We start from the raw sequence: 26,522 nt of genomic DNA, 5'->3' as shown, positions 1-26,522 counted from the left end.
GCTGTCTGGTATCTGCCTGGCCCAGCGGGCAGCACACCCCACTGTGAGTCTGCCTGTGGTGGTGCTGGGCTTTGCCCTGGCCCTAGGACTAAACCTTGAGCTTCATCAATGGTTGAAGCAATCTTCCAACATTTATTTTTCAGAAAATCAGCAATGTAGTTAGCATTCTTTCAGAATACCTTACTCTGACCAACAAGTTTCAGTCTTCTAAAGCAACTGCTGCAAGCTCATATAAAGGAGCTGGCTTGTGAAAGTGAAGAAGGCAAAACTGTTGTTAATGATCAACACACTCCTCTCAGCCTTCACAATCTATAGCTACTTCCTTTGCATATAACCTAATTATAATATACAGCCTGTGGCTTGCAGAGCAAACAGTTCTGCTTATCATAACCAATGCAAAAAGTATGAATTTATTTCTGGTACGATTCTGTTGCAGTCCACAGTCCTGCAAAATGTTGTGATATTGACAAGATAAGCACTAGCATTCTACAGCATATTTGTGATGGATTGTGTGTTAAAATGAATTATTTGTCCCCATGTAAGGAGCAATAACAAAAACCTTGGTGATTAGCTAGAAGTGATACTAATAACTAGCATGCAGGATCACAACTTAGAGCAGTTGCTATGAAATTTCTAACAGTTTTCTACCTTATATTACTGCAAAGGAAATGAAAAATCAGTCTTGTAGTTGACAAAAAACAACCTATAAACCTATACATTTGTCTGAAAGGACAGGCTCCCTGTAAATAATCATAATTTTAGAACCCCTTTTATGTAGAATGTAATGTAAAATTATACATACAGACAACATTAAGATGCCAAAGTTTGCAAAGTTGTAAGTATCTGGTGGAAGAGTTCTTGCCTAAATTGAAGTAAAAAAATTAGTTATACGGGCATGATCACTTATCTGCAAGGTACTATAAGAGTGGAAGAGTAAGGTTCATCTTTACTTGGTCATCCCTGGCCACGTTCTTCTGCTGACAACGTGATATTACAAAGTTAGGTTGCATTGGTGTTCCTGGAAAAGGAAAGGAAAGAGGTTGAATGTATTAAATTTGACTCATCAGAGAAAGCAGAAGATGATACGTGCTTCAAACATTTAGTTCTAAGTATTGTATTTAGACAAATATCTGTCATCAGAGATTCACCATCTTTCACCTGTATGTTTCTGAGGCAACATGTGGGAAGGTAGTTACTTAACTAACTGATTTCTTACTCCAGAAAGCAAAAATAATATATACCTCTCCCTAGGCAACCTTCTCATCTTGAAAGTCAATGAAGTGTATTTTGAACTATATTCATGCTATATCTACATGTTATAGAAGCAATACAAACTCTGCTTTTTGTGGTTTTTTTTTTTAAATACTGAATTATTTCATGGAAAATGGTATTTTCAACAGACTGAGCAATAAATTAGGAAGAACTTAAAAAAAAAAGATCAGTGTAAAAAGATAGAGGTTAACTCTGCAGATTTAGCACAGGGGAAAAGCACCTTTGGCAGACACCTACATTCATGTTGGCTGTGTACAGTGGATCCCATTAAGACAGATATGGAATCTGACTTCCCAGGATTTTCTCAGAGCAGGTCAGATGAAACAAAAGGCAAACCACAATGCTAGTCAGCTCAAAATTTTTCTGATGCTGAAGCTACATCAAATCATTGCACATTGTCATTAAAGGCTTTCATAGACAACTGATACGCCAAAACAAAGACACTTGAATTCAGTAATGTTTCTTTAGAAAGAGCGTATAATTTCATGTATTTCCTTAGCTTTGTTTTAGACATCTTTGATCTATGTGGCAATATGCACCTAAAACTCCTGTATTGCTTGCAAAATTTGAACCTCTTCATGTCGTAAGGGGAAAGAGTAGCAGTGTAGAGTATTGGACTAAAACCAATAGACCCTCTCCTAACCAAACATAAGGGCTAGAATCTATTTACATTCTGAAAGTATGAGCAAACTTCAAAGTGCATTTTAAGAAGCCTTTGTCTTGCATAAAGACACAAATCTTGTTTGTCCCAGTGCTGACATGAAATTTCATGAACTGATGTAATAAACTGGTTTCCAGTCTTTTTACATATATATATATATATATATATATATATATATATATATATATAAAATAGCCTATCAGTTCTCAGAAGGATTCTGACATGTCTGTTCTTTGTGATTTTCCATTCTGGAAACTGATGTATCAAGCAGGATTACTGGAAATCACTGTGTTTCACTGCAGTTGCATCTTCTGGCTCCTGGCATGCAAATTCCCAGCTACTCGTCCTTTACTGAGCCATCTCCTGCTCTGCAAAGGGTCTTATCCCAGTGGTTCTCAGTTAGGTTGTTAACGCTGATCCCCTGGGGTGGGAATTGCCTTGGTTGGTGTTCTCAGTAGCTCAGAATGTCTTTGGTGGTCAAGTTTTTTTTTTTTTTCAGTGCACAGCCCTTGAATGTTTTCCAGGCTTAGTGCAAAACTAAGACAAGAACAAGCCACTGCTTTATGGATAAAAGTCTGGGATTAATCCTAGTCCCTAAAAAGGTGACCAACCCTGTCTGTCTCTGCACTAAAGGGCAAAGCTACTATTTTGTTTGGCCTTTGATGTACTTAAATTCTTCAAAGCTTTTGGGAAAGTCATGCTAAGTCTTTCAGTTTTAATTTAAGGGCATTTTTTAGGACATCATTTAAAATCTGCCACTGTCAACTATTTAAGTATTTCTTAATCTTGTGGGTGTCATTTTGGTTTGTGTGTGGGGGTTTGTGTGTTTGTTTTGTTTCTAAGAGGACAAATTATTTTATGTCTGTATTTCTTAAATGTCAGTGAGGATTCAGACAAGCTTAGGGCATCTGATTAAAATTGTATCTTGAAAATGTTACTGTTCTTAGTCATCTACCCTAAAAATCCTGAGCAACAGTTTGACTGCAAGGCAGCAGTGTCCTGTCTGCATGCAGAGCAACTTGTGAACTACTACAATTTTCAGCCCAGGGTACGATGGCAAAGGGTGTATGTTTTGCAGTGGAAAATGGAAGCAGAATCGTAGGTGATAGAGCTTCTCTCCTGGCTGTTCTTCAACACTTCAGCCCCTTCTGCAGGTTTGAAAATGGAGCACATCTTTGCTGGTTTTGTCTGGGATAGAGTTAATTTTCTCCACAGTAGCTAGTATGGGCTCTGTTTTGGATTTGTGCTGAAAACAGTGTTGATAAGAGAGATGTTTTTGTTACTGCTGAGCAGTGCTCACACAGAGCCAAGGCCTTTTCTGCTTCTCAGACCGCCCCACCAGTGAGCGGGCTGCGGGTGCACAAGAAGTTGGGAGGGGACACAGTCCCTCACACCAACTGACCACGGGGATATTCCACACCATATGGTGCTGTGCTCAGCAGTAAAAAGCTGGGGGAAGGAGGAAGGGGAGACATTCGAAGTGATGGCATTTGCCTTCCCAAGTCACCGTTAGATGCGATGGAGCCTGGCTGCCCTGGGGATGGCTGAGCCCCTGCCCGCCCGTGGGGAGTGGGGAGTGAATTCCGCGTTTTGCTTTCCTTGCGCTCACAGCTTTTGCTTTACCTATTAAACTGTCTTTAACTCAACCCATGAGTTTTCTCACTTTTACTCCTCTGATTCTCTTCCCCATCCCACTGCGGTGGAAGGAGTGAGCGGCTGTGTGGGGCTTAGTTGCTGGCTGGGATTAAACCATGACATGGCTCAGGGATTTCTGAAACTGCTTTTGTTTTTGAAAGGTACAGTGCCTTCCCATTTCTCCACACAACTTAATTGTTGAGAAAAAGTGTTTGATGCTAATACACAGTTTTAGTTCTCTCATACCCTTCCTTCGCTTCCCTGCTTCTGCAGCTGATATTACTGGAACAGCGTGCTTTCAGTTACTTTTACTGCTGTGTTTTGCAGTCAGGAACCACCAGAATATGCACAAAAATCATTGTGATTAATCCAAGTGTTCAAAACTACTTGGCTGTTATAATCAGGAAAAATGATGCAAAAGTGTAGAATTGTGCTGTTCTGTGCATTTAATTTAATAGTTCATTATTCTGAAATTAGTTTACAGTGAGATGAGGTCTACTCACAATAGCAAAAACATAAAGTAGACCTTACAGCTTCTCTCTTCTCTCAGTAGTGTTTTTTGTTATGATGTTTCTTGATCTCAGAATTCTAACAAAATCCTTTAAAAGTCCATTTGCGAGAGAGCATGAGATGGACTGGAGTTTAAAATCGATATTCTACTTATCACAGGTACTCTTCATCTGGTATCTGGAGTGGTTGTATTGCTTCAGTACTGTTTACCAGAATCTTTTGATCAGTTTCCTGAGGGCTGTTGTGCCTTTGATGGATGAAAGTCTGCAGTCCCGCAGTGTTAGTGACCGAGCAGTGCTGTGGAGCGGCCACCAAAGGAAAACACCACCTATTGAATTTGGAGCATGCCAGGTTTGCTTTTCTTAGGTATGTGGCTTTTTGCAGATTCTTCCAGGTCTGTAGCTAATTATTTTATGTGGACTGCCCACAATTAATTTTTCTTTAAGCCTCTGTATGTCAGTGTTAAATTAAGCTTTTTCAATTTACAAGCCTTTATCGTGTGGGTTTCTGTTTCTTTCTTCATACACATTTGGGTCTTTCTGTTCTTTGTTGCATCAGATGTCTCCTGTCTTGTTCCTTTCTAACTCCACATTTTCTGACAGGGGGTCTATGACTGTCTCCTCACACCGTGCATTTGTCTCTCTTCTAATGGCAGATTTGCAACCTTTTCTGCAGGGAGTGCAGAAATGTCTGTGTTGAATGTTGCCTGGTTCTGACGACCCTCTTGCATTATCACGCTATAATTGTATGCTTTCTCTGTGCAGCTATTACCTGGGTGTTTTTGCTTCCTAATGTTATTTTCGTTAATGTATTTTATGACAGGCAGTGGTGGTGGCAAATTAAGTGGTGGAGGAGAAGGTAACTGAGGAACTCGGCTTAGCACTCGCAGTTTGTAAGGCAAAGGGCTTGGAATTTGATGATGCCCTCTTCCTTTACAACTTTTTCACAGGCTCAGCGGTATTTAATTCTTAACGTGGTTTGTGCATTTTTTTTTTTTTTTTTTTTTTTTTTTTTTTGCGTAATGCCTCGGTTTTACAAGCGATCTTACTGGTTTTCCAGCTGGGGAAGGGTTCCCACTTTGCTGAGGACGGCTGGTTTCACCTCGGTGGGAAACAGGGCTCACGGCAGCCTGAGGCGATGAACCCGTCCTGCCCCCCCCCCCCCCCCCCCCCCCCCCCCCCCCCCCCCCCCGCGTTTTGTGCCGCCGGTGGGCCGGGCGGGGGGGGGCGCGCCACCCCCACCCCGCTCCTCGTTAGTATAGTGGTGAGTATCCCCGCCTGTCACGCGGGAGACCGGGGTTCGATTCCCCGACGGGGAGGAGGCGTTGCCTTTTACCCTCCACGCTCCACCTCCTCCGCGCCCGTGCCCCGTCCGCGACGTGGGCATCGTGGTGCAGAGAGGCGAGCGGGGGCTTTGGGGAGCGGCTGGGGGGGAAGAGTGGTGGGTCGTTTCGGGGGGCTTTCGGCATGCCCCGTGCCACCGGTAGACACCGCCCGAGGTAGGGGGGTGCGGAGGAAAATGAGTTTTTGGAAGTCGCCGTTTTAGCAATTCGCGTCACCCCGGTTCATGCCGGTGCTGCTCTGCCAGAGCTCCCTGAAGACGACCCCCCGGCGCGGTGTTTAAAAAGAGTGGACGCGGTAACGCTGCGGGGAACGCAACTCCCCTCAGCGGGTCCCACCGGCAGCGCGTCCCACCCGCGGCGTGTCCGTGGGAGCGTGTGAGCTGCGTGCACGTGGGTGCCCCTTTCACACAGGCCGGTTAGCTCAGTTGGTTAGAGCGTGGTGCTAATAACGCCAAGGTCGCGGGTTCGATCCCCGTACGGGCCAGGTAGTTCTTTTCCGCGAGGAGCGAGCAGAGTGACGCTTTTTACTGAATGGGATTTTTTTATTTTAAAATTATATTTATTATTATTAAATTATATTTAATTTTTATTAATACACGGAAATGAACATGGTAGCCCCCAAGGAGAAGCCTGACTTCAGCGATCAGAGGGCAGCGAGTGTGGGCCGGCCTGGTGGGAAGCCTGACCACCCTCCGTGGGTGCCGGTGCAGCTGCCACTCGCGGCCCGGAAAACTACCAGAGGTGACATCGTACCACGTCATGGCGGGAACCAATGCGATCACTGTCCCACTCCTCGTTAGTATAGTGGTGAGTATCCCCGCCTGTCACGCGGGAGACCGGGGTTCGATTCCCCGACGGGGAGAGGTGGTGTTACCTTTTCCTTAGACAGGATGGGACAGGACCGCCCCCCATCTTGAATCTCTCCACGGCTTAAAACTAGCACCCCAGGGCAGGGAGCTGCTTGATACGCTGCTGTGTGGAGGCCCTCGGGGCAACACCCAGCAGCTTCCTGATCTGCGCCCCCGACCTCCCTAGCACAGCAGCTGGCCTGAAGCAGGCTGCTAGCCTGTCTTGATCAGGAAGAGAAGATTTTTCCCCTCGGAATGGACAGCCAGCCTGCTGCTCTCATCACATGAGACTGGGAATCCCAACCCAGAATCATCCAGTTACTGATCAGTTGAGTCATGCTACTGCGGCATATCCTAAAACCTTCCACCCCCAAGTCACTGTGGATAGCATCAAAATACACATGATTAAGTACTACCTTTTCCACAACTTCTTGCATGCAGAATTTAAGGTTTAAAATCATACCAAATACTCCCTTTATTCTTAAAAAAAAAAAAAGTATTTCTAAAGCATCCCAACATTTTCTAAGAGTAAGCAGTGCTATTTAGGCACAGATAATGCCTTCACTCCACTGGGAGAACACTTTACAGTAGTTTGCCATTTTGCAGTCAAACAAATCATCTGAGGAAATTCTTAAGCATGCACAGTAGTCCCATGAGGGTACTGCCAGTTCGTCACAAGGCAACATCAACAGGGGGTGAGTGATAACATTAGCTGATCAATCTTAAAAAATGACTTCACGTATTTGCAAGTTGTAACAACTGTACAGCATTAAGGCACCAGGTAAGAGTATAAATAGCTATACTAAAACAGCATGTAGTTTGAATGAGCTGGTTTGCAGGTGTTCGTGTCCTTTCATAATGGCTCAGTGTTAGCAGTCCATCTGGTTCACAATCCTTGTCAGTGCACCCAGTCTTTGGGATTGCGCAGAACCTCCAGGATTTCTGCTTCTTTTGAGCTCTCTGGAGGGGTGTGCATGTACTCCCACCTGCAGGGAGAGGGGAAACTCACTCAGTCTGGCTGGCTGGCTGCCACCTCTCCCACACTGGGCTGTGTTTGGACTTGAGTTGCCTTTTCTGAGGATGCAAAGCTGCGTACACAGTTGATACTCTTGGATCAGGTGACAGATACAGCTGTAGATCATTAAGTTCAGTAAAAACAAATAATAACACCATAATGGACAGATGAAGTGTTAGCTCAATCTTCTTCCCAATTTCTGGAAAGGCTGGAAGAACAGTAAAGAGCCATGCCCCCCTACCCCAGAACATACACATGTATATTTGCAAAGATCTTTTAGCAGTCTCTTGTGACACACTAGTATCAGGAGGAAGACAAGCGAAAAAAGAAACCCAGACAATTTTGACAGTGGGGACACGAGACCTATTTTTTCCAGAAGGTGGACTGGAAGCCTTACAAATCCTTGTTGAATCTTGTTTTTAAAAACCAAGGTGGTGAAAGACCACTTTTTATTGAAAAGACAAATAGAAAGCGGTGTGACAGAGGAAGAAAAGCATCATCAGTTACAAAGGGATGAGTACAACCTTCTTTCATTTTTCTTTTCCCCAGGAAGGACCCATTCATGATGTGAAATGAGCTACTTACGTTGACGAGAACAAGCAAAACCAGATCATCCCAGCAATGAAATCAAAAGATAGGACCAAGCTACACCACAACGTCAGGGACACATCTAGTGTCGGCAGTGGGATGAAGCTATATGGTGAGAACTGAACTGCCTTCATGGTTAAAGGGTAGCAGGCAAAGGTCAGTTTTCCTAGTGGAGAGAGGTCGCTAGTGAAGTTTACTGAATTCATAATAGGGCCTGTGCTACTCAGCATATCTAAAAGAAACCTAAAAAGGGGAGTAAACAGTGAAGGACAAGAGTTTGCTGATACTGCAAGATTAAGCAAGATAGGTTAAAACCTAAAAAGGCAGTTGAGAAGAGTTAGTATCAATCCAAGCAACTGAGCAATAAAATGGTAGGTGAAATTCACTGTTGATTGGTCTGAAGTGATGCACACAGAAAAAAGTTACGTACACATTGAGAGACTTGAGATGACTTTTATTGCCCAGAAAAGATCTCGGCATTGTAACAGTTCTATGAAAAAATCCAGCTTAATGCTTAGCAGCAGTCAAAACCAACAAACAGCATATTAGGATTATGAAAGGAATAATGAACTATATGCCACTGTATGAGTCAGCAGCAACTTGCATCTTGAATACACATAGGCAACTTATGTTGTCTGTTCCTCATCCCCAGTTCAGAAAGCACATAGAAAACTTAAGCCTAGAGAAAGTGGCAAATGTGATCAAAGGTGTGGAACAGATACTGTTCAAAGACTAAAAAGAGTGGGACTTTCAGCCTCGAAAACAGACAATGAAAAAATGAGAAGCCTGTAAAATAAGAAACGTTATGGCAAAAATGAACAGGAAGATAATCTGGTTACTCACTGAAAAGGCGAATGAAGTCATCAGGTGCAAGTAGAAAACAGACGCACTTTTCTGTAGAGCACACAGTTAAACTGTGGCACTCCTTGCCACAGACTTGCCAGGACTGCCAGAAGCTCACATGGTTTCAAAGAGCTACTAAACAAAAACCCATGGAGCGAGGAGGGGAAATCTATCAAGAGGTACTAAGCACAATAAAATAACACTTTTTTTTTTGACAGAAAATATCTAGGCCACTGGCAACTGGACAAGTGTAACAGACCAGGGAAGCACCTGCATATATTTGGACAGTTCTTGTATCAGGCACGAACAAACCACTGTTAAGAGACTGGACACCAGGATTTAATCCTATAAAGTATTTTAAGAACAGTGCCTACCTGCAACTCCACATAACTATGCCCTTACCTTGCAGTCAGTGGCAGAGACATGAGAATGCTTTCAATTCTTGATCCTGGTGTCAGGAGGCCAAACTTTGTACCTCTGTCATAAACCAAGTTGAACTCTACATACCTATGGGGAATGAAGAGATGCAACAGAAAAACAAGTTTATTATCAGAAGCTGGTTGTGCCTTCTTCAACTAGCAAACAAAACTAAACTGTCTCTTTCCGCTGCGTTGGGTGTCAGAATGAACCCTGTTTTGGGGCCAACCATTCTCTAGCACCCTTTGCATAGGAATGCAGGTGTGAGTGTGACCTTGCCACTTCATAAAGCATAGGTAGTAATGACCTTAGCTAACAGACAAGAGCAGACAAACTATTCAAAGGAGAACATTTTGCATGGTACTATACTAGGTTATTTGTCCCAGGCCTTAACCCTGCTGGCAAGCTCGACACCCAAATTTAGCTCGATTATGCTAGCACTCTTTTGTGTGGTGGTGTCAGACATTAAAAGGAGCCTTAAAGGAACTGGAATTGACACAGGAAAAATTCTACTGTGCAATACTCCATGCCGAAGGGCATGTAAACAGCATGCCACTGTCACAGATTTCTCTGCAGAAGAGGCAGAAACTAAAGACTCTAGCTGACACAATCACAAGACATAGAGAGAAGTACAGTTGTATCTACCAATGTACTTCAGCTTTTGCAGCATTAGCAGTCATTCACATTAATAAACATCCTCCAAAACCTTTTAAGTTACAGTGATTCTGGACTGTACCAGAAAACCAAAAACCCTCTATATCTTATTCATTTACAAAAAGTTTACTACGTCCTCGTTTCAATGCCAAGATCAGCTGGAATAAGCATATATGCAAGAAGCTGAAAGTGCTCTTGGGTACAGTTATTTCATGATTTTCTGGGGTTTAGCTTCATTATTGAATAGGACATGTGACTTCCTCACCCTGTGCTCATGTCACAGGGCAATCCTATACCCTGTATCTCTGGACTGCAGGAGAGAGCATGGTTCAGGACACTAAGCACGCGCACATACACACACCCCCCCTTTTCCTGTTACAAAGCAGCAGCTTCTCTTGAGTTTTGAAGGAGTTGGAGAGAAACTGTGACATTTTGTATGGGTTGCTTGTGCTGCAACATGGCAGAGTGGGAGATATAGATGAGGGTGTGCTAGTACCTTCTTTGCACCCTCCCTGGCAATCTAGCATTGGATTTCAAAATTAGTTCTGTGCTCAAAAATGTTGAAATTCTCAAGTGAGCTTTAGAGCTCTCTGGCAAACTTTAGCCCACACCACAACAGGACGTAAGTCTGCAACCATGAAGAGCTAGCTCGTTTTTTCTCGCCAGCGTAATCCACCTCCCATGTATTCTTTTGCTTCTTCAGTACTCACCGTCCTCTCCGAAGCTGCTGCCATAGCTTTTCCTCTGGTGTGAAGGAGTCATGGCAGTGCCTTTTCACAATGGGAACGTAACAAGGCACAACAGCTTTGGCACAACTCTTCACAAACTGGAATACCTCCTCCTTGGAGGGAGAGTTCAAGTCGTCAAAGAATATGCCTCCAATCCCTCTTCGCTCGCCACGGTGCTTGATATAGAAGTAGTCATCACACCTAGAAGAAGCGGCAGGCAATTATTAACAAAATATTCAAATAAATTAACACAACTCCAAACAGCTACATGGCACAGGATGGCACTAATGAAATATCCATGAGAAGTCAGTTCCTGCAGTGCCAGGTGCCCCACTGTTTCACTGACTGCTGAGAGCCAGGATGGTACAGCACCAGCTGGAAATTGTGCCTGCATTCACCTACAGTAAAAGCTCTGATTAAACAGTCTCTGCAAAGCTACGTATCACCACACAGTCACTGAACATGCAACACTCACACACCATGGCAGATGCTTCCATGTGGAGTGATCCAATCCATGCAGAGGAGGGACGTTTGATTTCAAATCTTCATCCTAAGAGCTCTTTCTAGATTTCATTACCAGAATTATATGTAGATCCCAAGTTATTTGTATGGCTCTCTGATGAACTCAAAATAGTTGGAAGAGAATCTCTTTATTCTTTTTGCCATTCTAGTAAAATAACTGATTTTCTGCATCAAAATAATCTAAAAACCCAAGACCACATAAGAAAGCCACCGTCACTTAAGGAAAAGTCAAAAGTGAGGCAACCTTCCTTGGAAAAAGGGGTTTTAATAGTTGGAATAGTGAAAGATGGAGTTATTCTTACCCTACAATAGGAAGGCAGTTATTCTCTTGTATTTACTGGGAGTATGTAGGTGAGCAATTACTATAAGTCAGCTGATTTACTGTATCCACACCCTACCTTGCTTATAGTTGCTGGTTTGGGCAGTCATGCCCTGCAAGTCTTCATAGGTGAAGAAATGGAAGGGAAGTAGAAAACATCAATAAGCAAGGAAACTTTGCCTTCCTTTAGGTCTAGTTTTCCATACGTGTATCCATCCACAGTCACTGTTCTCAAGCAATATAAATGGCACGGCCATAGCAGGAGAGACGGAGAGATGCAACAGATAACCTAAGCTATATGTTTATTCAGTAGGATGATCAGCTTTTTTATTTTATGGCAGCAGGAAGAATTAGGAAAAAAGGTTGAGTCTGAAATGCAAAAGAGAACAAGCCTGACAAAAGCCTTAAAGTTAGATCAGGAAGACAGCGTGACAAACACTAAGAAGAGCTTTTATGTTTGAGAAAGGTGGGAAAAGGGGTAACACTAATTATTAAAGCTGAGAGGAGATTGACACTGCTCTGTCAGTGTGAACCACATGCCCCTACACAGCTGCTGCCTATAGCAAACACCCTTGCTGGGACTGAAAAAACTGCTTTTGTCCACACAATACAATCAGTCCTCCCCTGAGCTGCCCTCAGACTAAGCACAGGCTTCCTTCTCTCCAATCCCTTGCAGCTGGCATTGCCAGCCTACTTACAGGGCAAACAACCTGACCCTTAAGGCAGACACTCTGAACTACCATGCAAAAATACCTCAGAGAACAAGACTGTAGAGTCTTAAAGTTGTAAGACGTGCTTCTCCACTTAGTGCTTCACACCACAGCTACAACACCCACTTTATCTCTTGTCCTCAGACAAGGCATGGTATCTTACAAAAGGGTAACCCCACCTTCCTGGATACTACAGCCTGCAGCAGATAGGATTATCAAACACAGAGCACCAAGCCCTCACTGACCAGTGAAGGATCCCATCACCTGTATCTCTCAGCTCAAGAACAACATTCAGAGTTTGCATCTTTAGAGAATATGCTGTTGAACTCAGTGAACGTGTCACTGGAAAAAAAGTACAGCTTCATCAAAACTATGAAGCTTCTACATTGAAGACAAGCTCCTTTACCTACCTGGCAAAAAAAAAAAAAAAAAAAGTAGTGAAGGTCAGACTGAAAGCAGAAAAACTAGAGTGGGATTTTAAGAACTGCAGCGCTGGCACAAGAGCTCACACTAAAGTCATACACATTTACCATGAGTTCATTGTAAGCATAATTAGTGCAAGTCCAAGGTGCAAAAGTCTTGTCCCAGTTTAACACCAGAAGCTAAAATGAATTTTTAAGTTTTCTAGTGAAGTCTGTGGCTTGCAAAACCTTGTAGAGTCAGCTTGGTTTCTTATGATCCTAGCTGTCAGTCCTCTGATTTGAAAAACTCAGGCCTCTATAAATAAGTGATTGTTTTAGACAAGATTGCTTTGTCTCAGTGCACATTTGCTGATTTTCATTAGGATATGCTGATACTTTTCTAAAGGCAGCAGAACCTACTTTTCCTAGACTACACTTAACCAGCAATATCCAGTGCCGCCTCCCGCTCCCACGGAAGGAGCCCAAGCACATCGCTCCCCACATACCATTTCTTGTACTTGGGATACAGCTTCAGATCATGCTTGTCGCAGGCTTCTTTCAGTGTCTTGTGAAAATGAATGGCATCCTCTTCATTCAAGTAAGTTGGAGTGAGGTCAGTCCCACCACCAAACCACCACTGTTTAGTTCCTATAAAGGAAAGGCAAGCAGCCGCATTTTTCTTCAAAACTTCTGAACAAAAATACATTGCGAGTGGTTCACCGAGAACTAACAACTACTTTTACAATACAAAACAAAACCCTTAGTCGGTGGCGTTCCTAAACATCAATCATGAAAAATTTGAGGTGAAGGTAGCACGATGACCAGGAAAACATGAAGCAAATTTCAAAGCACTGAAAACCATTTCTTCAGTATTTCAGACTGCTGACCTTGACTACAGGGTATCAATTTCACAAGACGGGCTGGCAACTCCTATTCAAGAAGCCAGAAACATTTTACTGCATGCCAAAGAAAGGGAACCTCCTTATTAAATCCAGGGAAGTAACTGACTAGAAATAATCCATGAAGCTCTGGCAAAATAACTGAAAGAGAACTCTCTTTGAGCTTGCAACAGTACATACACTGTCCCAAGGTACAGACAGGCTCTCAGTGTTTGACAGCCTAGCCCAGAGTCCCGCTTCTGACAGCAGCAAGTTGCAGAAACTCAGGGAAAAAAGGCACAATGCAGTTTCCAGCACGATGTTTTTGACAGTACGTCCCCCCAGCTTCAGAGACAAAGGTACATCCTGACCAGAATGCTTATCAGTCCTTCAGATCCTTCTTCTACTAAAGACTAGAATTGTTGCTTTGAATATGTTTTACATATATTTATAACCTCCTACATTTGAACTTATATCTGAAATCCCTGGTGTACTCTGCAAGAAGCAAACTGCAAACCCCCTTACTCTACCAGATGCATGCATCATACTGATTTTACAAACGCGCAAACGAAGGGCCCGAGATGGAGATCCTTGATCTGGGAACAAGCCTGGACCAGTTCTTAACCTCCTACCCTAGCCACGCGCTCCCGCTTCCTTCGTGTGGAGTCACACATTTCACACGTACCTCACCGGACTGAAATTCTTACCGTCTGCTTCTTCGATTTCGAAGTATCTGTAGTTGAAGTGCATGGTTGGAACATGAGGGTTCTTTGGATGGATAACAGAGCTCACACCCATGGCGCAAAAAGGCAGTTTCCCTAGATAAAAAGATGCACAGAAAAAAAACTCCTTCGGTTTTTCATATAACTTCATTTATTATCATTTAAGGAACACTGCTATTTTTCCTTAGGTTCCAAGCTACTGTTCTGCTACAAGAAAATTTCTCATGTCAGGCCACCATAATTATTAATCAGTGTGCAATTTACTTGGCATCCACACACTTCTGTGCACCAAACTGAATGCCTTTTTTTTTTTTTTTTTTGGTAGTTGTCCTAAAATGAAACGATAAGTTAGAGCACCCATTAGACAAAGACCACTTAAAACGGAAGGCACTGCCAAAGCTTTCCAGCACCCCCAGTCCTCCCAGTTACCCTTTGCTACACAAACGTGGGTTGAATCCTCTCAAGCCTTCAGGTCTTTTTGGGTCTCTCCCCCTGCTTCTCTGGTATGTAACTCCTGTGCTGTTTCACTGCTGAGCTACAGTGCCGTTACTGAAGAACACCCTGTGCCTACAGCATGCTGCTTAAAGGAGGAAGACAGCGGGAGAAGCACGCTGGTACCCAGCTTCTTAGGGATATAAAGTCCAAACTCCACACTTACTGGTTAGAAGCCACCACGATCCAAGGGAGACCCCGGAGCGGCGATCAGCCCGGCCCTCCTCACGTTCTGCCCGAAGGCCGGGCTGCTCCCCGGGCACCCGCACCGGCCTGCCGAGGCGAGTGGGTCCCGACCCCACCGCCCCGCCGGGCGCCTTACCGTCCTTGGCCTTCAGAGACTTGCCCCTGCTTCGCATCTGCCGCGCCGCCTCCTCGGACAGGAGCCCGAACACCACGGACACGTTCACGCCCGCCTTCTCGAAGACCTCGCCGTCCTGCAGCACGCAGCTGATCCCGCCGCCGCCTGCCAAACGCCAGGGTCACGCCGCGCCGGGGCCGCCGCACCCCGGCGTGACCGAACCCGGGGTGACACACACACCCCCCGCCACGCACACCCCCCGCCCGCCCTCCGGTACCTTCTTCCCTCTCCCAGGTGTCGACGGCGAAGGCGGCGGCGGGGTCCAGCGCGGCCAGGGCGCGGCACACCTCCGCCTGCGTCTCCATGATGAGCAGCTCCATGCGGCTCCGCACCTCCCGCCGCCGCCGCCGCAGCTCCCGCAGCCCGCTCACCGGCGGCGCCATGAACGGCTGCCGCAGCTCCTCCTCCGCCGCCGCCTCATCCTCATCCTCCTCGGACGCCGCCATCGCGGCCCGCCGCCACAGCCACAGCCACAGCCCGCCCAGCGCCGCCGCCGCCGCCCCCCCCGCCGCCGCCGCCGCCGCCGCCGCCCCCAGCGCGGCCCGCCGGCCCCCCCGGCCCGCCGGCAGCCTCGGCGGCGCGGAGCCCAGCGCTCGCCGGCCCGCCGTGCCGGAGAGGGCGAGGACAGGCGAGCTGCGGGCGACCCCGCGGAGCAGCTGCGCCGACAGCGCCATGACGGCCGCAAGCGCCACAACTGCGGGCGGGGCGGGGCGGGGGGCGGGGCCGAGCGCGTCGGGGGGCGGGGACAAACGGGACGGGGGCGGGGCCGGGCTGCTCCCCGCGGTCTATATGTGTGTGTTTCTATAGGTGGGTCTCTGTCTATAGGGGAGGGTTCGTCCCATCCTGGCTGCCCGCCCCGTGTGTGTGTGTGTGTGTGGGGGGGGGGGGGGGGGGGGTGGGGGTGCTGCGCTGCGGCCGGGAGGGGCGGTGGAGGGAGCGCTTGGGTGCCGCAGCCCGCCCAGGGCGGTGTTGGGACAGGGGGCAACCGAACAGGGGGGCAACCGGCCTGGGGCCCGTGAAATGTTTCTAAGTACTTAGTGTCGAATAACCGGGCTCCGCCAGTGCGGCCGCTTGAGACTGCAGGGTCGGCCTGTGGGTAAAGGGTTGTACAGGCGTGGCTGGAATAGGAGTAAAGATGTATTTTCTTGAGCTATCCTAGGAGCTGAGTGGAATTGCCCACCTGTGTATGGCGTTGTGGGTTTTATAGTCGCAGTAATGGTTTTGTAGAACCTGACTAGTTTGTGGCACCACCGGTTTAGTGCAATGGGAGTATTTAGCTTGGATTTGCGAGTGCACATGTTTATGCCTTCTTTGTTCTTTCTAAAGCTAAAGCACATTTTCTTTCCTAATAAAATAATTCAGAGTAATAAAGAGAAGGGTTATGTAGAACCAGATGTTGGAAGCTACTGCATAGCACCAACTTATGATTCAGAGTTTGATTTTTCTTGGTGCTAATGTTGGCACCAGATTCTTTAAAATTATTTTCTATTTTCTCAGCTGTGTCAACAGTGGGACAGTGCAACAAACCAACCAGCACAATGAAAAAAGATTTTATCGAGCAGATAAAATGACAATTTTCCTCAAGCAAGCATGTGACAGTACAGCTGTTGATGATGTGCTGAACCTAGCTATGAGGGTTTTCTTTCAAATCAAACAGCTAATTTAATGTTATTTTTAAAAATAAGGATACTATTACTATCTAATAAGTAATGACATTTATTAAACCTGTCATTGATTGAGGATCCATATGAGGGTTAGGCTGAGAAAAATAACAGCTACATCAAAAGCCGGGCCCTGCAAGGATTGTACTCTGAGGTTCTGGTATTTTGGGACTGGTTTGCACCTGTAGTACCTGTAGAGTGGCTCTGGGGAAGGCGAGGAAATTTGTCCTTAATATGGATCAGGACTTTGTTATCCGTCTCTTTTCATTGCAGGGTGATTTGGGTGTGTATGTGAGGTCTGCATAAAGCGATAATGCTCACTCGAAGTCTGTTTCCTCATTTCTGATCTGATTCTGCTCTTTGGCAGCAGAGGATGCTGTGAAGCTGCTGAAGTTCTCTCTGCAAGTAAGAAGGGAAGGAAACCTCTGAGCTGGGCTCTCTTCTGCCATCGGCTGGAGAACAGGATCCTTGTCCCTGATGACCCAGGAGGTCTGAGTCACTGGAGATAGAAGTGAAGGAATGAGTGTGTCATTATTTGCATATCTGTGGCTGAAGAAGGACACTACCATCTTAGGGGCTATGGTAAGTTTGCTTAATTCAGCTGCACTAAGCAGCTCTTTCCACAGTTCTTTATACAGGGCTGGCTGTGATAGCTCAGTTTCTTCTTGAATTGTGTCCACTGGAGTTACTTAAACATTTTCATCATAACCAGCATGCTTTGTGCACTTCCATGCAGCTTACTGTAGGAAAGTTCTGCTCTTTGAGTGGGTTTCTTAGACACTACTATAATGGAAAAAATAAATTAATGCTGAGGCCAAAAGACATGTAAAATGCATGCATTCATGCAGATAAGTATTTAATGATTCTTTCTGTATTAGGTTGAGTGCAGTCTTTGATAATATCTAGTAATTCAGCTGGACAGGACTTCTGGAGGTCTCTAGTCCAAGCTCCACCGGTTCACTGTTCCCAGGCTGGATGAGGTTGTCCAGCTCTATTTGGAAAACCTCTTCCCCAGCTGTGCCTGGGCTCCCGCCCCATCACTCCACCACCCCCATCAGGAAGAACTTTTTTCTTGTATCTAGTGAAAATGTCCTTTGCTGCAACCACATTGTCAAGTCAGCGTCTTGCTTCTGCTGCTGAATTGTAGAAGCGCAGCTGCTTTACAGAGTGGGATTTTTCGGGCTGGATGCTCAAGAGTGGTTAGGCTGCACTCCCTGGTGGAGGTGAGGAGGAGTGACAGTGTAAAACACTGCTGTTTCTTTGCTGAATCCTTTTACGTTAACTCCTTGTGAGGGCCTCCTCTCTAACAGCAGTTTAAGGTTGAAACGTCAGCCAAATGCCATGTACTTTCTCTTTGCAGCAGTGGAGAAGGTGCAGTTAGCAGACAGGGCATCAAAAATGGCACCTTGCACAGGAGAGATTTTTTTGTAGCTCTGTTTATATGTGTACAGCCAAATTGTGCTGGCTGGTAAAAATAGCATGGTAGAGAGTAGCTCAAGCTTCCTTTTCAGTATCTGAACTAGTGTGCTTCACCGCATTGTATCAGCTTACCTCTTTACAGTACTGAGGAGCACGTAGTGATGTGTGTGGGTGCTCAAGAACTGAGAGTGATAAGAGGCAAGAAAATGACAGCTAACATTTTGATCTGCGTTTTCAGTGCATAGCATTGGTATGAAGGGCGGGGGCTTTCAGTTTGTGTGTGTGCTGTTGAATTTCTGTGTTCTTCTGTTTCTTTAGAAATGCAGAAGGAAAAGGAGGCACTCAGAGCTTAGGTTAAAGCCAAAAGGAAAGCCCTGAATTGGTTCTTGCATTTGCTTGAACAAGAATTGAATTGGAGGAAATGTACCTTCCCCTTTTTTAGTGGGCTAGGTGAAAATCCAATGTCTTGACTTCCCTTGAAATCTCCATGTCATTTTTTAAAGTCTGACTGAAAATGTACATGGTGAAATGACTTTGAATACTGTATCTCTTAGTGGGTCATCCATTTGCGTACCTGTATATGTTGCAGTAGTGAGGGTCTTGTGGTGGGTTTTGTTTCCAGAGTGAAGCCATTTAGATTTGCTTTGCAGTCAAAATCTCTACTGATACAAATAAGTGTGATTCTAGAGAAGCTTGTAGGACTACAGTGATTTCAAGAAGATTTGAAGAACTGGACTCTTATCTACAGTTTCATGTAAGGTGACCTCCAATGAAGAAAAGAATATTGTTAATTTTATTTTTTGCTTTGTTTTGTTTTGTTGTTTTACCTGTACTTTGAAAAGAGCTCTGAGGCTTTTATGCTCCTTGTATTTATGTGCTGTCTACCTTGGGTTTCTCTTTTTATGAAAATTTATGCACAAAGAGGATATTAACAGAGCAACAGACACTGCATGTTCTAAGGTAACGAAGCATGATCAGGTCTGATTCAGACCGAGACAGGCATGATGCTTTCACTGAGGCTGTTTGATACTTTTGCTTTGAGCACAGAATTAATGCAATTGCTTATCAGAAAATTGGAAGAAAAAGAATTGTTGAGAACAGAAAAATTCCCCATGAAGTTGGCATTTCTATTACTTCTAAAGTTAAAAGAGCCAATCTCATCCAGCTTACTTTATCACACAAAGCCTTGATTGTGACTTCAAAGTGGCGCTGAGGGCTTGGAAAGTTGGACAAGTATTGTTGTTTAACAGAGGTCAGCTCAAAGGTTTTGCATGACAGTATAAGTTGAATTAAATTAGTATTTCAGTATGTGTCAGAGAGAAGCAAAAGCTTTGGGGACTGAGCTGAAACAGTAGATGATGTGAAGGTTTGTAAGAGAAAGATGAAAACTTTTCCTTCTATATTTGTCATCTCAGTAATTTGTCTGGATGGAAGAATCATAGGAATCCCCCTTTTTTTCTTTTCTTAATGCAGGATCGATTCTCTTGGGTATATGAAAGAGAGAGAGGGTAACTACAGAACAAGAAGCTGCTGTGCTGAAATTGCTTCAGGCTACCTCCTGGAAGGTAAGAGAAGTTATGAAATGCCTTAGGAAAGCCTTTTTTCATCTAATGCTTGATCACCTTTACAAAGTTCATAAAAGAAAACAGGAAAAAGTGAAATGTAGCACTGCCTAAAGAGAGCGAGTCCCCTGGAGAAGTTTGTCCTAACGATCAGGCCCCAAAATGTGCTGCATGCAACCTCCACTGGAAATGTACTAGTATTCCAGGTCAGGTACTAGTCTTCCCTGTGATGAGCAGTCTGTCTGTTGTTTCCCTGCTTCCTCCGCGCCCTTCCTTCAGCTCTGCCTTCAAATTTGCTATTACATAACACCATCTTCAAAAAACATCAGGAATTTTCCAAAACCATAGCTATTGCATATGTGGCTTCATCAAGTCTAAAAGAGCCAAAGCACAACATCTCTCCCAGGCTTCAGAGGAAAGGAAAAGAATGAGCAGAATTGATCTGTTGAAGTGGATTCTCCATTTCTTTTCTTGTGCTGAAGTCCATGTCAAACACACTACTCCTCTGCCCTAGTGTCATCATAGTTCTCTTTTTTTCTTGCAGCTACCGTAGCTGTTTATATGGGCTAAATGTAATGTTTGCTGTTATGAAAGTCTATCCAGAAGCCAAAATACACACCCTCCTGTCTTCCCTGGAATAATCAGTACATTGTTCATGGTTAAGCTAAAGACCAGCTGAGTTAGCTCACAAGTCTTATAAGACTCATCTCTGCAGCTATTTCTGAGTAACAGACATACACTGTGATAGCATGGTTGAAACTGCTCGACTGTCTGGGCAGCTCCACAAAGCTCCAGAGATTTATAGTCTTTGAAATGCTTCTGTATAACTACAGAACTGAACTTTGAACTTGTAGTTCTAGAATCATGAGCTTATGCTCCCTGAAGTTCAGTAATGCCCCTCAAGAAGCCTTGAATCTAAGGGTGTCAGAAAGCACTACACGTTTTACCATGGTATAAAGTAAGATCTTTCCCATTCTTGCAAGAAAGATATGCTAAAATGTGGCTGTGGTAACCACAGCAACTTGGGTTAAAAGACCTTGTCCTGGGTTTGAGTGGTGGGGTTTTTACCCACGCCTCCATATGGAGACCAGAACTTGATTCTGGAGCCAGGGGAGCTTCAAGAAGCTTCTCGCAGGGGCCACCACTGTAGCCCCCTCCCCTGCTACCAAAACCCCACCACTCACTCAAACCCACGACAGAGCTGCAGTGCTGCCTTAGTATCTTGTGTGTCCGTAACCTTTCCTGGTGTAAGGCATAGTGACAGGATGAAAGCTATGTCAATAGGTTCTAGTTCATCTGTAATCAACTGTACTAAATCACGTTCACACCAGTAACATTGTAATTGTTCACATTTGTTTCGCACAGTTTGCTGCAGTTTTCAAGATTTTTAGATTGGAGAATCTCACAAGCTGCACTGGCTGGTCAGACTTCTGTAAGGCACACATAAATTAACATCTTCTAGTATTCAGCAGTTTTTTAAATAGTTACAGTTATTAAAAAATAAATCTTAGGGGAGAATTAGCTGTATCAGTGCCACCACCTGTGACAGCATTAGCAGGAAGACTAGTAGCAGAGAGGGTTGCGATGCATATGTGGAGAATTAGCAGAGTTGCTTTAGGACAGGAAAGCAATTTCCATGGAAGAAGGTGCTATGCTCACCCTCGCTGACGAGGAGGATGGCCAGTGCAAGAATCAGCACACAAGAGAGGTGTTGTGGTCATATAGAAGCTGGCAATTCAGGACTCATGATGGTTCCTGGCTGTGGCATTTCTAACCTGACGCTGAGGGGCTTGTTTACCATCTGGTGGAACTGTAGGCTTAATGCATTATCTTAATCTTACCCTTGCACTGTACTGCAGGGATAAGGTCAGACAGGAGTTTTATGAAAGAGAAGGTAAACTGGTTTTCCTGCATTGCATCCAAAAAACTAATGATAAGTCCTGCTTATTACATTCATTACTGTCAAGCAAGAGATACTCTCTCCTCATGCTGTTAGTTCATAGAAGTTATAACTACAGGTTATGCAATGGCTATTATTCAATGACCAGATCTATCAGACCTGATTTTCTCCATCGGTTTAACTCTAATATAGTCATTCTTCTGCAGAATGAGTATGAAATGCAGAACAGGGTAAGATACAATGAGGTCTGTTACCTCAGCATAGAAATCTGGTTGGATTGTAAGGTTATTCATCGATATTTTTTCTGTTTTCAAAAAACTTAGAATTCTCAGGGTTTCAAAGGCACTTTTTTGGTGAAGTCAGCACTCCACATGCATGATTCTGAGTGTCAGTGACATTTAAAGGCTGTGCCTTTAATGTAACATATATACAAATGATCGGACTGGTTCAGACCAAGCATCTGCCTGCTCCTGCCTCCAGCAATGGCCTCAAGATCACGTCTAATGGTTTGCCAGGAGCTTAGTGTGTGAAGGTGTGCTTTCTGGGAAGCAGCTGGTCCAAACTCAGGAAAGCCCTGCCTGCCTCACAGCTACCCAGGGCAGCAGGTAAGGAAGCACATGTGCTCCGTGGGGACAGTGGGGTGGCTGCAGCAGCCTCGTGGTAACTGCCACTGGTGGGTTTTCTGGGCTGTGGCCTCTCCTTGCTCAGGCCATGAGGAGTGTTAGGCATGGGATCTCTTCCAGGAGAAGGAGCCACTGTCACTGAAGAGGTTGGTCAGTGTGTGGTGAAGCAAGCCTCATCCAGGCTCTTCCACAGTCTGGAAATCCCTCAGCCTGTGATTGTCCATGCCTACCCTATGGACCTTGCTGGGTCGTCATGGAACTGCCAAGAGAAGGAGCTGCAGAGGCGCAACTGCAAGAACAGATGGTGGGAAAGCAGGTGGGAGATCCTCTCAGAGCAGAACTGTGAGAAACTCAGCAGGAGAATCTGGCTTTTGTACAAGTGCTTCTACTGCACAAGAAGCATGGTTAGGAGTGGGCTGGTGAGAGTTGCCACCAGGGCAGGAATGGTGCTGGGAGGACAGGTTCAGCCCTTCTAATGTGCACAAGAGCAGATTGGTAGTGTTGTACTAAACACAAACTGACCTGGTTGACTGAAAGCAAGCCAAATCCAAAAGCAGATGTCAGGGAAGCAGAAGAATGAGGCACGATACTTCTGCTGGATACTCTCCCAGACTATTTTTTCACTTTAGGGATTTACTGAACCTGGTATGGTTTGTCTAGGTAGTGACTATCAGCAGGTCTCTATTCTAAAAGTTCATTCAGTCTTCCTTGAGAATTTTCTGCAGCTAGAAAATCCTCCAGCAAGGAGCACTGTGGTCTGTAGGGCTTTTCTAGAACCCACCTTCTCTTAGCTTCATTGATGGCTCCTCATTCTTGAATATTTGAAGAGACAGTGAAGTGTTGTTCCTATCCATGCCATCAGGCATCCTGAAGTTGTCTCTTCATCAGGGTGGAGAATCCTAGCCCGCTAGCTCCTCATAGGGTGACCACTGTCACCACATGCAAAGTATGTGTCAGGAACACATTGCTTACCCGTGAAACGCATGTGTTTATCGAGTGAAACACTGCAGATCTTCATCAACAAGTTAGTGGATTTATAAACTAAACCATTGTCCTGAGCAATTCTTTCTTTTCTCAAAACTCTGAGAAACAAAGAACAACATTTTGTTACTGCCTGTTCTCGTGTCTTGTTAGAAAAAGAGCACCTTAAAAGGTCAGTCAATATATGTCTTGGCAGCACTCTGATTTTAGCCTTGCCTAAGAAGAATCACCATCTGTTGAATCACAACTTTCACTTCCCATGTTGCCCGAGTTTCTTAATCTTTAATCTCACATTGCTCTAGCACTGTGGATGGGGCAATGTCACCAAAGCAGAAATAATCACACCAGAGATGCGGCTGGGGACTGCAGAGGCAAGTCTATGAGTAGGAACTCTGGGGACTGGGCTGGAGTGGAGAAGTGGAGCAGCCCCTGTACAGATGGGGTACTTTAGGGGACAGCAGACAGCAAGGGCAGAGAGCAGAAGCTTCTGGGGGCATTTTGTGACTGTTAGTTTGGAAACCACTAATGTCTTTTAAAAGTTAGTTTTCCTAAGTGGGCTGGGCTACTCCAGGGGAGCCCTATTGGGTACAGTATGGCTTGCAAGGTCTGAAATGGGTTTGAGGAGCAGACCAGTATATTGAAAGCCACAGAATCCATTTCTTACTGATACTAGTGTCTGCGAAGAACTTACTCTGTACAACTCTTTACCAGAGATATCAAAAATGCTGATAAGGTGTAGGACATTGTAGGGCAGCTGTGCCATCTCAGCATCAGACTTCCTTTTTTGTCTATGTAGCTCAGCCTTCTTGTCAGAGCATGCCTTGTCATGTCATAAGGTCTGTGGGATGTCATTTTCTTTTCAGCTTTTAAATGAAAGTGTCCCAAACAATGCGGTATCTCCACTGCATTATCTTCCTCTTCTGGGTACTTCAGTTTCATTCTTTTTCAGCGTAATAAAACCTAAAGCCCTGTCCCAATGCCTTCCTTCCCCTGTTCTTCAAAGCCGCCTTGAAAGTCCCTGACTAGATTATCACATGCTGGTTTTCCCCGAGGGCCCTGTTTCTTGTGGAAACACAAGTCCTTAGGGTTGTTGTCCTGAGTCTGCTTTTCACAAGATAGCTGTTTTCTACTCTTGCATGTGGAAAACTCCCGCAACTTTTCCTCTCCTGTAAGTTTGAAACTTTTCTGGACCTCCTCATTCTCCATTAATGTGAGATACTGACCAGTCACAGCAGCACTGTGCCTGCTTCCTAGAGAAACAGAATTTCTCCCTCTAAATTTTCTGATGAGAGGCCTTGGAGAAGTTATCTTGTTTTCACATATCAAAGAAAGAAGTAAGAGGGTGGCTTTTATTTTTAAAACAAGGGGCTACGTGAAAACCATGGGACATTGGACCCTACATGCCTTTGTTGAGTCTTAAGATAGGCAGTCTCAGGTTATAAAGTTGAGTTGCACGTTATCAAAACACAATTAAAACCTGGGCTTTAATCCATCTGTGTTTTTACAGTCTCTATCTTAAACAGATGAGGGGTTACATCTGTAACTGGGGGAAGTAGAGGATACAGGTGTGATGCACTAACGGAATAGTTGTTCCGTTTCCTCACCCTGGTATCAGTGTGACCCTTTTCTATCATCATGATCCATTTCTTTCTCATTTTATTTTTAGCTATGAAAAGTAAAGGAAGGCATATTGGACATACAGTATTATCCCATCCTAGAACTGTGCATCAAGTCCTGTAAACATGTGGAGCATTATTTGGACTGTCCAATGTAACAGAAAAGTGAGTTGTTTTTAATACTGCTGTAACATTTATCTAGATACTTAGAAAACATATATCAGTGTTAATACTCCCTATTAGTCTGTGGAATTGTGGAAGATACTGCTCTAAAAGCATATTGACTTATTCCTGTTATATTTTCAGGGCAGTTTTATCACAGGATTACAGCAATATTATATACTGGATGACTCTGGGGGCTTTAGGAAAGCATGAGCATTTTAGAGAATATACACCTTTTTTGAAGAATACTCTTACAGTATAGGAAATAATCAAGGTTCTTAAGTTCTTATTACTAAACTGACTGATTTTTTGCTATTTTGAAGTCAGTGTTTTGGGTATGCTATCTGTAGCTCAGTTATTTCAACTGCACTTTTGTAAAAGATAAATTACTTAAACTGTTGAACAGTTCTATATATTGTAATGTTTTAAGTTTCTCTGTACACTTTCCTGTATAATTTTTTGACAAATTCTCCATAAACTCAGATAGCAAGTTACAGCTTTCATTCAAGCAGTTTGATATATTTGATTGACTTTTTCAAAGCTGAGGTCTTTGGATCTTGAAAAATGTCCCAGCTAGCATGTTTTCCAGCCCTTCCTGAAAGTATTGGGAGGTGAACTCTAACAGCTCTCATTCATTAGCTTGTGCAGTTTCTTTGTTTAAAGTACAAAACCATGGACTTATTCTGCAAGAGAGACCTACTAGACCTCTGACGGCTTTGGTTATTATTTAATAAGTTTTGAAAATGCTGGGATTCAATGTATTTTTTTTTCTGAAAGTTTTCCCTGTAATTTGTGGGTATAATGATGGCAAAAGACAAAATTTACAATCTTTGTTTTGTCTCTGTACCTCTAAATCCAGCCCCTGCCCCACCAGAGGCTTGTGGGACAGATAGTGGTGATAGTGGTTCTACTGCTGATGACCTTCTATTCATCATATGGTCTGCAGGTGGTTAGGAAGAGGATTATTCTATCACAGGACAAGAAGTCAGAGTGCCTATTGAAATTACCGGGCAGTAGGCTTAAATCAAGCAAAGGCAAGTTCTTTTTACATAGCACAGTAAAAATAAACTGTGAGACTGATGGTGTTACAGCGATCAGGAGTATAAATGGGATCAAAAAAGGAACTGAAGAAAATCGTAGAAAGGCTTGTAAATGCACAGATGCAAAACCAGCCTCTGGCTCTGGCTGGCCCTGAACAGCAAATTACCAGATCTCACTAGGGTATATTAGAGGAAGAATCAATCTTGCCCTGTTTTTTGTACTCTTTCCCAAAGTACCCGTTACTGACCACTGTCAGAGGAAGAAGCCTGGCTTTTTATAGACTTGTTCTGATTCACTATGGATGTCCTTGTATTACTGTCCCCCTACATCTGTGAAACAGGATCAAGATTCATGGCTGAGTACACATTTTCTAGTGTGCAGAAAAAAAAAGTAAAAGTCATGTCCTCAGCCATACCACAACCTGTTCTCTCTTTCTTAATATGCGAGGTTAATAAGCATAAACACATCCGCTTTATTTAGCACATTCCCTAGACTAAGAGCAGGAGTACATTAGATTCTGGGATAGCTTGAGAAGAAAAATTAAAACAACATCAAGTTACTCTTAATTCTGCTGTGGTCTTGTTTGATTAGTTCACAAATACTGAGGAACAGCAACAAAGATGCAGGCTTCACATGTAA

The 26,522-nt window shown here is 44.3% G+C and overlaps 1 protein-coding gene and 3 non-coding genes across 4 annotated transcripts; 3 read left to right on the top strand and 1 right to left on the bottom strand.

The window, feature by feature from the left end:
• Positions 1-5,324: 5,324 nt before the first annotated feature.
• Positions 5,325-5,396, top strand: TRNAD-GUC. The gene has a single exon. It is a non-coding gene; the product is annotated as a tRNA-Asp (tRNA).
• Positions 5,397-5,830: 434 nt separating this feature from the next.
• TRNAI-AAU lies at positions 5,831-5,904 on the top strand. The gene has a single exon. It is a non-coding gene; the product is annotated as a tRNA-Ile (tRNA).
• Positions 5,905-6,210: 306 nt separating this feature from the next.
• Positions 6,211-6,282, top strand: TRNAD-GUC. The gene has a single exon. It is a non-coding gene; the product is annotated as a tRNA-Asp (tRNA).
• A 436-nt stretch (positions 6,283-6,718) lies between these two features.
• On the bottom strand, positions 6,719-15,633 carry CPOX (coproporphyrinogen oxidase). Its single transcript, XM_033005161.2, has 7 exons — positions 15,136-15,633; positions 14,880-15,023; positions 14,051-14,161; positions 12,972-13,113; positions 10,496-10,714; positions 9,117-9,221; positions 6,719-7,254 (listed from the first exon to the last, which is right to left on the bottom strand). The coding sequence occupies exons 1-7, from the start codon at positions 15,590-15,592 to the stop codon at positions 7,167-7,169; spliced, it is 1,266 nt and encodes a 421-aa protein (XP_032861052.2). The 5' UTR covers positions 15,593-15,633; the 3' UTR covers positions 6,719-7,166.
• Positions 15,634-26,522: the final 10,889 nt, after the last annotated feature.

This window comes from Tyto alba, unplaced genomic scaffold, assembly GCF_018691265.1.
Source record: "Tyto alba isolate M040663 unplaced genomic scaffold, T.alba_DEE_v4.0 Super-Scaffold_14, whole genome shotgun sequence".
Taxonomy (NCBI): Eukaryota; Metazoa; Chordata; class Aves; order Strigiformes; family Tytonidae; genus Tyto; species Tyto alba.
The sequence above is the reverse complement of the archived record's forward strand: the minus strand, read 5'-3'. Positions and strand labels throughout refer to the sequence as shown.